Below are 9,867 nucleotides of genomic sequence, written 5' to 3' on the forward strand. Positions count from 1 at the left end.
TCCTAAATAAATGGATGTGAAATGTAAGCCAAACAATCTAGAATTAGGAAGGTCTGGTTATGGCTCTGAGTCACTTAACTATGGAACTAGAAGAAGACATTGGCCGCAACAGTATTGGATTATATCTTGTACTAGAGATTTGCTTTGAAAGCCTGCATCACAGTGACTGGGAGGGACACTTTAATGAAAGAGCTACTTCACTTAAACCTTCCTGAGCCAGGGCAGTAATGAGAGGCACAATTAAGGGATTCAGGTTTCATCTCTTTCCTGTTCCCTTTCATTCTATAGTGGAGATCCTAATGACCAAGGACCCAAAAGAGAGAAATCAAAAGGGGATAAAGAAAATGGGAGAACTCTCAAGTTAGATAAACACAGACTAAAGTTATATAGAAATATCAAGTTATAAAATACCTCCAGGCTGGACCCAGTGGCTCACACCTGTAATCCCAACATTTTAGGAGGCTGAGGCAGGATGATCACTTGAGCTCAAGAGTTGGAGACCAGCCTGGGCAACATAGCAAGATATCATCTCTAATAAAAATTTTTTAAAAATTAGCTGGCATGGTGGCATGCACCTGTCATCCCAGCTACTGGGAAGGCTGAGGTGGGAGAATTGCTTGAGCCCAAGAGGTTGAAGCTGCAGTAAGCTGTGATCGTGCCACTGCACTCCAGCCTGGGTGACAGAGTGAGACCCTGTCTCAAAAAATATAATAATAATAATAAAAGATACAGTAAGATACCTCCAACTTGAGCTGTAACTTCAACCAAATTTTATTTTTTAAACTGTTTGAGTTTTTTCTGACTATAATACAAGCTATAAGTAATTAAATTCTGATGTATTCAAACAAAGGAACTACACAGCAATGAGAATAAACCAACTATTGCAGCACATAGCAAGAAGTAAAAAAAGCCAGACACAAGCCGGGTGTGGTGGCACGTGCCTATAGTTCCAGCTACACAGGAGCTGAGGCAGGAGGATCAATTGAGCCCAGGAGTTCAAGTACAGCATGGGCAACACAGCAGGACCCTGTTTCTGAAAAAAATGCCAGATATAAAAGAGAGTATAGCATATGATTCAATAGGTATAAAACTCAAAAACAGAAAAAAGTAATCAATGGTAGGAGAAGTCAAGATAGTGGTTACCTTACAAAGAGTAGTAGTGACTGAAAGGGGTTGGATAAGATTCTAGGGAGCTCATAACCTTATATTTCTTGGTATGGGTGCTGGTTATATGCATGTATTAGTTTGAAAATTATTTAAGCTGTATATTTATGATGTGTGTATATTTTGTATGTCATATAACTTCCATAAAAAGTTCACCTATGGCCGGGCGTGGTGGCTCATGCCTGTAATTCCAGCACTTTGGGAGGCTGAGGTGGGCGGATCGCTTGAGGCCAGGAGTTCGAGACCAGCCTGGCCACGATGTAAAATCCCCTCTCTATTAAAAATACAAAAATTAGCTGGGTGTGGTGGTGCACGTCTGTAATCCCAGCTACTCGGGAGGCTGAGGCAGAAGAGTCGCTTGAGCCCGGGAGGCAGAGATTGCAGTAAGCCGAGATCACACCACTGCACCCCAACCTGGGCAACAGAGAGAGACTCCATCTCAAAAAAAAAAAAAAAGTTCACCTAAAAAATTCAGCTCATTATAAATAACTCAGAATCTAAATAAAAAGAGAAAGCAATCCATCAGCAATAAATATTGTAACCTTTAAATACATTTATCTTACTCATATATTTTTTAAGCAATTTTGTGTGTCATTTATAATTTTAAAAATATTTTTAAATGCCTGCATAATATTCCATTTTATGGTTGTCCAGAGGTTCTGTTATCTGTTTTCCACTGTAGGACATTTATATGGCTTCTAATTTTTCACTATTTTGATATAATGATGTGTATACATTGAAAGGCAAACATTTATCATTTTAATCATTTGTAAGTATACAATTCAGTGGCATTAAATATATTCAGAGACTTGTATAATGATCATCACTATCTATACCCAAAATATTTCTATCATCTCCAACATATACTCTGTACCCATTACACTCCCCCTCACCTCAGTCCCTGGTAACCTCTATTCTACTTTCTGTCTCCCTGATATCAGATGTTCTATAACACACTAAAGAAGTATCCTGCTAGCCCTGCTTATAGTTTTAAAACCAAAACAGATAAGTGATATCAAACTGCTTTTTTTGTATCAGATCAGGGAGCAAACCATAACCTGTGGACCAAATCCGCTTTGCCACCTGCTTTTGTATAGCTCATAAGCTAAGATGTTATGGAGTTTTTTTATATTTCTAAATTATGGGGGGGGGAGAATATTTCCTGAAATGGAAAAATTATAGGAAATTCAAATTTCAACGACCATAAAGTTTTATTGAAACACAGCCACAACCATCTGTTTACATATCAGCTGCTTTCATGCTATAAAGGCAGAGTTAAATACTTAAAGCAGAGACCTTATGGCCTGTGAAGCCTAAAATATTTACTATCTGGCCCCTTACAGAAAAAATGTACCAGTCTCCAACATAAGCAATAACATTTCCATGTTTTGAAGAGAAGAAAATCCAATTCTCTAAGCAAAGGGTAAAGAATAAATTGTCATATAGCTAAGGAAGAAATATTCCAAGGAATTAACGTCTCATGACTCTCTGTACAAGTGAGGATGTGGAGGGTCTCACATTTCCTAGAGAGCCATTCAAAGGACTAGTGGCTATAGCAGTTCTGGTTGCAGGACTGCACTTTCCATGGGGTCTTGGACGCTAATGTAAATTTCAAATTCCAATTGTTTATTGTTGGCATGTAGTACAGTGATTAACTTTTGTATATTAACCTGTTTCCTGCAACGTTGCTATAATCACTTATGACTTCCAGGAGATTTTTGTTGATTCTTTGAGACTTTCTACATAGATAATCATGCCACCTGCTCCATGGACTCTTGACTCAAGCTGTTATTCCTAGAAGTTCAGTTTTAGCTTTTTACTTTTGCATTGCCACCAAATTGTTATAATTATAGTTGCCAGATATAAATAATTGTTCAAAGAGAATATATTCTCCCCAACGCTTCCTAAGACTGTCTCACACAGAACAAAAGAGACATGGCAAAGGTTAAGTGAAGTGAAAACGCAAACAGAAGTAAACATTGTGGTATTACCACGAAGCTAAGCCCTCTGGTCATAACTAATTATTGTAAAGGTTACAGGAATATTTAAGCAATTTACTGGAAATGGGGACCAGAGAGCAAAATTTTGCCAAAGAGGAAATTTAACAAAATTACCATATGACATTTGGAGTGGACGGTGATGGTCATCACTGCCGCCTGGAAAATTTGGTTGTGTGGCTGTGTCATCAGTGGGATTATCTGCTGTATCATAAGTGGAATCATTTGCTATGTCATCAGTGGAATTATCTGCTGTTTCAGAATCTTCCACCATCTCAATACTGCACTCATTGTTATCATCACTGTCGTCAACAGTTACAATAACAAAATCTAAGAATAAGCAAAGAGAAAGATTAGATTCAATACCACATTAAATAAACAGTTTCTTGAGGAAGCTACCTTATAAAGTTATAGATTGTTTAAAAAACATATCTTAGCTGAAAATTTGTATTATGTATTTTTATATCTGTAATCATTACAAGTTAGCTAATGAACCAATAGTAGGAAGTTTTGAAGTATGTATATACATATGTATGCATATACACACATAGACTACTATCTCTAGTACTTCCAATTTCGTAGAGCAATAAATTTCTTCTCATTTAAGAAATGTGGCCAGCTGGCCCATGCCACAGTGTTCAATGATATCCTTTTAACTTAAATGATGCAACTGGTGTTAAGTAGACATACTTGTGGTGACCATGATGTTCTAAACTTGTTCTCTAAAAACTAGTATTAGTGTCTATGATGACTGATAATGCAGAAATAAAGTGCAAAAGTAAATGTTGTTATGAAATGAATTAAATCTGAATCTCACAAAATGTGAAATAGGTAACCACAAATATACCAGATGTGAAATATCAACTTGGTAAACCATTTTAATGAACACGAAAACACATTATGCAAAATGTCTAAGATCAAAATAAGCTTTATTTCTTAAAGCTGGCCTGAAAAAGAACACATTTAAGCTTGAAGTATTTACTCAGAGATCACATTTAAACTACATCATAACTTGGATTTATTCTATTTATTTCAAAAAGACTAATGCAGGAGAATAAAATAATTAGCTAGTGTGAGGGGCATGTGATGATTTGAAAATGGTACTAAATTAAGAATCACAGAATGAAGGTTCCAATTCAGGCTCTGTAATTATCCAGAGGTATGACCATTGGGCTAGGTAAATTGACTCTTTTGCCTCTGTTTTCTCACCCATAAAAAGTGGGGTTTTTTTAAGAGTCACTCTGAAGTCTACTTAATAGTCTTCATGGGAAAAAAAATATGACATTAGAAACCACTTAACCATCTAAACCAAAGTATTAAATAAACAAAAGCTTAAATAAATTATGGTATTTCCCTGAGCTGGAATGGTATATTGCCAATAAGAAGTGTGTTCTCAGGCAGGGCGCGGAAGCGAATGCCTGTAATCCCAGTACTTTGGGAGGCCAAGTGGGGCAGATCGCTTGAGCTCAGAAGTTCGAGACCAACCTGGGCAACATGGCAAAATTCCGCCTCTACCAAAAAAATAATAATGATGATAATAATACAAAAATTAGCCATGCGTGGTGGCATGCGCCTGTAGTCCCAGTTACTCGGGAGGCTGAGGTGGGATGGCTTGCACCCGGGAGGCTGAGGTTGCAGTGAGCCAGGATCCCGCCACTGCACTCCAGCCTGGGCGGCAAAAGGAGACCTTGTCTCAAACAAAAGAAGGAAGGAAGGAAGGAAGGAAGGAGGGAGGGAGGGAGGGAGGGAGGGAGGCAGGCAGGAGGGAGGGAGGGAGGGAGGCAGGCAGGGAGGGAGGGAGGAAGGAAGGAAGGAAGGAAGGAAGGAAGGAAGGAAGGAAGGGGAGGAGGAGGAGGAGGAGGAGGAGGAGGAGGAGGAGGAGGAGGCGAAGAAGCAGCAGCAGCAGCAGCAGCAGCATGTTCCCAAAGAAAATGTACTAATATTAGATATGCTTGTGAAATAAAGTTAAATAAAGTTAAAGGGGAGAAAAGGATTCAAAACAGAAAAATACAGTATAATCCTAACTTTGAGAGCCAAAGGTAACATACCAATGGTTATCTAGGTGGCTATCACTGAATAGCAAATTTATTATCATTAGACCTCTCTGTCGATTCTCTACAATAAACTTTAGATTCTGTCATCAGAAGAAAATAACCAAGGCAATTGAAAGTGTATTTTTAAGACAAGCTTTTGTATATCAACAGATCTTTCAAACTAGAGCTAGTAAAGCTATTGACAATGCCACTAAGGTTTCTCAGTAAATATGTAAAAGTCCAATCAGTTCTTTTAGGTGTACACATAACTTTCCCAATTAAATTTTAAAATACATTTTAACATTTAGAAATTGTTTGAAGATGGCCGGGCGCAGTGGCTCTCACCCGTAATCCCCGCATTTTGGGACGCCGAGGTGGGTGGATCACTTGAGGTCAGGAGTTCGAGACCAGCCTGGCCAACACAGTGAAACCCTGTCTCTACCAAAAAATACAGAAATCAGCGGCGCGTGGTGGCACGCGCCTGTAGTCCCAGCTACTCAGGAGGCTGAGGCGGGAGAATCGCTTGAACCTGAGAGGCAGAAGTTGCAGTGAGCCGATATCGCGCCACTGCACTCCAGCCTGGGCGACACAGCGAGACTCCGTCTCAAGAAACAAAACAAAACAAACAAACAAAAACAAGAAATTGTTTGAACATTATACTACCAAGGCGCACGGCTTTCAATTGCCATCAACTCATCAGATGAGGCACAGCTCACAATGTGGTCTGAAAACGGCTTTTCACGCCGGGACCACTTTGAGAAACACACAGAAAAACGGGGCCAATTACAACAGCCAGACCGCTCCGTTTGTTTTAAGAACAATCACTTTCTAAATCCTCCTGCGAGACTCTCAAAGGCAGCCCTTCCATTGCCGCCAGAACCGTATCCCATCGCCCAGCACTTGCCGCAGGCCGGACAAGTGAGGCCCAAAAGGGCACCCAGCCCACGGCCCGCTTTAGAAAACACCGCACTGCAAAGCTGCTGGGAAAATCGCTCTCTTTTAGTCAACCTGAAGCCACTTTGCCGCACTTGGGGAAAGTCGGGGAGAGGAGGGAGGGACGCGATCCGCCACCAACCAAATCAGAGCCTTTCCTGTTAACGACCGTGCGGAAAGGGGGCCGGGGCCGGGCCCTCGCACACCTCGACGGCCTCCCCCGCTCCACAGGGACCCCGATATCGCAGGATCTCCCGACTCCCGCCTCTGCTCCCGACACCCTACGTTTTTCTCTTCTTTCTCATTTACGTATTTACAATAAAACAGCGAAGCTGCACGGTCTCTAATCAAACGCGGTTACCATCAAAGCCTCAGACTCTGTCTCAACCGCAAAAGGTCTGACAGGAAATCAACTCCGGAGTTTGTCAATTCTTTAAACTCAAAGCTCTCACCCAGTGCGGTGGTTCACGCCAGTAATCTCAGCACTTTGGGAGACGGAGACGGGAGGATTGCCTGAGCCCAGGAGTTCGAGACCAGCGTGGGCAACATGACGAAATCCCGTCTCAACAAAAAATACAAAAATTAGCCGGGCGTGGTGGCGCGCGCCTGTAGTCTCCGCTCCTCAGGAGGCTGAGATGAGAGGACTGCTTGACCCCAGGAGGCGGAGGCTGCAGTGGGCCGAGATGGTGCCACTGCACTCCCGCCTGGGCGACAGAGCGAGACTCTGTCTGAAAACAAAACAAAACCAAGCAAAAAAAACCTCTGTGAAAGTTTGAGTCATTCCTCATTCCTCGCCCCTCATACCCCGCCTCACCAAAAAGAGAACAGCTGAAAAAGGATCAGCTTGTCCCAGAAAGTCGGCATCAAGTATCTTATAAGCTGCAAAATCTCAAAATGTCACCCGCCCGGGCACCCCGGGAGAGGCGGCGGGTACCACCCAAAGCACCCCCTCAGAACACCCGGAATTTGAGGCTGCACCCCAGCCGCTATGCCAAAACGCTGAACAGGGCTGTGTTCCGCGGCTGCCCACCAGGGAAAATCAGTAAATTCAAGAAAAAGTGCGGCCTCACAGACCTGCTGTATCGCCGGAGCCCGGCGTCGCGACCGCCTACATTGTTTCCCGAACACTCGAGGCTTCGGAGAGAACCGTGGGCCGGAGGGCAACCAGGCCCAGCCTCTTTACACACTCTCGGCACAAGCCCGAATCACCCCAACGCCGAGCCACCAAGAGCCACGGGGATGCCATGAACCTCAGGATCACCTCACGTCTCAGGGACATCTTGAGCCCCTGAGACGACCTGAACTCTGGGCCATCTCTGTCCACCACGCCAAATTTCCCACCAGCGCGCTGAGCAATCGGCGGCAGATGGCCGATACTCAGAGGCCGCCCACCGACGTGCCCCGGCCGATGAGTAGCCAATCCTGCCGCCCCTGAATGGCCGCCTAAGTGGGTGCCGTCCAGACTCTGACAGAACTTGGGGCCCAAGTTAGTGGGCCAGTTGAGGCGAGGTCACCTTACCCTGTTCCTCGGTCCCCTCAGACATTGTGAGATGGCGGGGTCTAGCTCTGAGGCCCGCGACCTGAGGCCTATGTCTGCGCCGCGACTGTGTGGTAACTCCTTGGTAACTGCGTGGTAACTGCGTACACTCGTTGTCCGAGGCACAATGAGGCGCGGGCAGGAGCCTGGACCACGTCTCTGCGGCTGCGCAGTAGCACGTGACTCCTGGGGGGTCAAAGGGCCTCGCCCCCCCCCCACTTTCGACCTATTTTCTTAAAGTGTCCTTTTTACAAAAATATATACATGTATGTGTATATGTATATATTTGTACTATATATGTGTGTGAATATATGTAGATATAGATACAGATAGAGAGAGAGAGATAATGAACTGGGAGCCAACAGTGTAATTCTGCTTGTCCCAAAAAGCACATCATAAAAAATAAAAAGTCCAATGTAAGAGAATTGCGTTCAGACTTTCTAGTGTTTTCCGGGTTGCTTCCTCACATCCGGTGCCGGCTTTGGGAACAAATCCGAAAACAAGCCGACTTTGAAAATGTGCCCCTAATAAATACCTAGCAACCCCTCTCCTCCCCTCCTTCCTGCCGCCTCTAGTAGTCTATAGCCTATTGTTCCCATCTTTCTGTCCCTGTGTACCGGATATTTAAGCTCCTACTTACAAGTGAGAAGATTCAGTATGTGGTTTTCTGTTTCTGTGTTAATTCACTTAGGAGAAAGGCCTCCAGCTGTGTACGTGCTGCTGCAAAGGACATGGTTTTGTTCTTTGTTACGACTGCATAGTTTTCTTTATTCGGTCCACCACTGATGGACACCTGGATTGATTCCATGTCTTTACTATTGTCTTCACACCTTTCAAAACCTGTCTCGGTACTACATCTGTTCGAATAATACCTCCATCAAGACACTTTCCGATAGCCCCCTGGTAAGAAGGATCCCACAGCAGGTAATCTTCACGTCCCTATTAGTATTTAAATTACTTTACCTGATATTATAAATCCTTGTCAACATGCCTCTCTCCTAAGTTCCTGGAGGACAGCACCATGTCTTATTTATATTTGAACACCACCTCCCTCACAAGATTCTAAGAATTAAATGTTATGAAATATAAAGAACCTGGTGCCTGGAATTTGGGATCCATTTCTTCACTGTGTCAGTTATACAATGACTCTTGGGACTGTGGGTCTCTTCATTTGGGGGAAGGGTAAGAATTTCTTTACTTGTGAGAAGCAAAGGTGTATATTGTTAGGTAGAAACAGAGTTGTTTTGCTATCGTACCAGAGTGTACATATGTGTAGGAGGATGCATAGAGAAACCGAGGGCTGAAATGGATACACTGTGCTGGTTACCAATGTGTTACCTCTTACCTCCAACTTCACCCACTTTTGCCGACTCTGTGAAAGTGGATGTGGGCCCTTTAAATATTTTTCCCTTTGTCAGTAACACAGTTTAAACCTTTGGCAGTAGAAGGTGCTAAAAGGAGACCGTAGGAGGAGAAGGTTTTTTTTGCCTCCTGGTTGACCTGTGCTCTCTGAGGACATTGATGCAAAGTGTAGCTTTCTCCTGCAGGAGAAGGCAGATTTCCAGTACTTTATAGAGGATATATTTCCAGCAAATTCATCAAGTTGCAAGGTTGGGTTTCCAGCAAATTCCAGAGAATAGATTTACAGTGAAGTCCACCAGTGCAAGCCATTGAGTGAGTCTTAGACACTGTGTCTCAACCCTAAGGGTAGTGCCTGTTTCTTATAGCTGTAATTTGTAAATAATATTTTAGAATTTTATTATTAGCTAATCTCTCATTACTCCAGTCCTCTTTTATACTTAATAATTTTTTCTTTCTTTCTTTTTTTTTTTTTTTTTTTTTTTTTTTCTGAGACAGGGTCTGGCTCTGTCATCCAGGCTGGAGTGCAGTGACTCGATCATGGCTCACTGCAGCCTGGATCTCCCAGGTTCAAGCAATCCTCCCACCTCAGCCTCCTGAGTAGCTGCGACTACAGGCATGCACCACCATGCCCAGTTAATTTTAAATTTTTTTGTTGAGATGGGAGTCTCCCTGTGTTGCCCAGGCTGGTCTCAAACTCCTGGGCTCAAGTGATCCTCTCGCCTCAGCCTCCCAAAGTGTTGGGATTACAGACATGAGACACCACACCCAACCAATAATTCTTTACATTAAACTTTCCCTGTTCAAATTACCACATAGTGTTTCTCTTCATATTGGACCTGGA

The 9,867-nt window shown here is 43.2% G+C and overlaps 1 protein-coding gene across 4 annotated transcripts in view; it reads right to left on the reverse strand.

The window, feature by feature from the left end:
• BEND2 (BEN domain containing 2) overlaps positions 1-7,805 on the reverse strand; it is a 55,931-nt gene extending 48,126 nt beyond the window's left edge. For 3 of the 4 annotated variants that reach the window (XM_050775903.1, XM_050775904.1, XM_050775905.1), the window contains exons 1-2: positions 7,647-7,743; positions 3,279-3,491 (exon numbers count right to left, since the gene is read on the reverse strand). In XM_050775903.1, the coding sequence (XP_050631860.1) occupies positions 3,279-3,491; positions 7,647-7,671 (238 nt within the window). In that variant the 5' untranslated portion in view covers positions 7,672-7,743. Of the gene's footprint in view, positions 1-3,278; positions 3,492-7,646 lie in introns of all 4 variants that reach the window. The other variant, XM_050775902.1, reaches the window with a different exon arrangement.
• Between the last annotated feature and the right edge of the window lie 2,062 nt (positions 7,806-9,867).

This window comes from Macaca thibetana, chromosome X (genome assembly GCF_024542745.1).
Source record: "Macaca thibetana thibetana isolate TM-01 chromosome X, ASM2454274v1, whole genome shotgun sequence".
NCBI lineage: Eukaryota > Metazoa > Chordata > Mammalia > Primates > Cercopithecidae > Macaca > Macaca thibetana.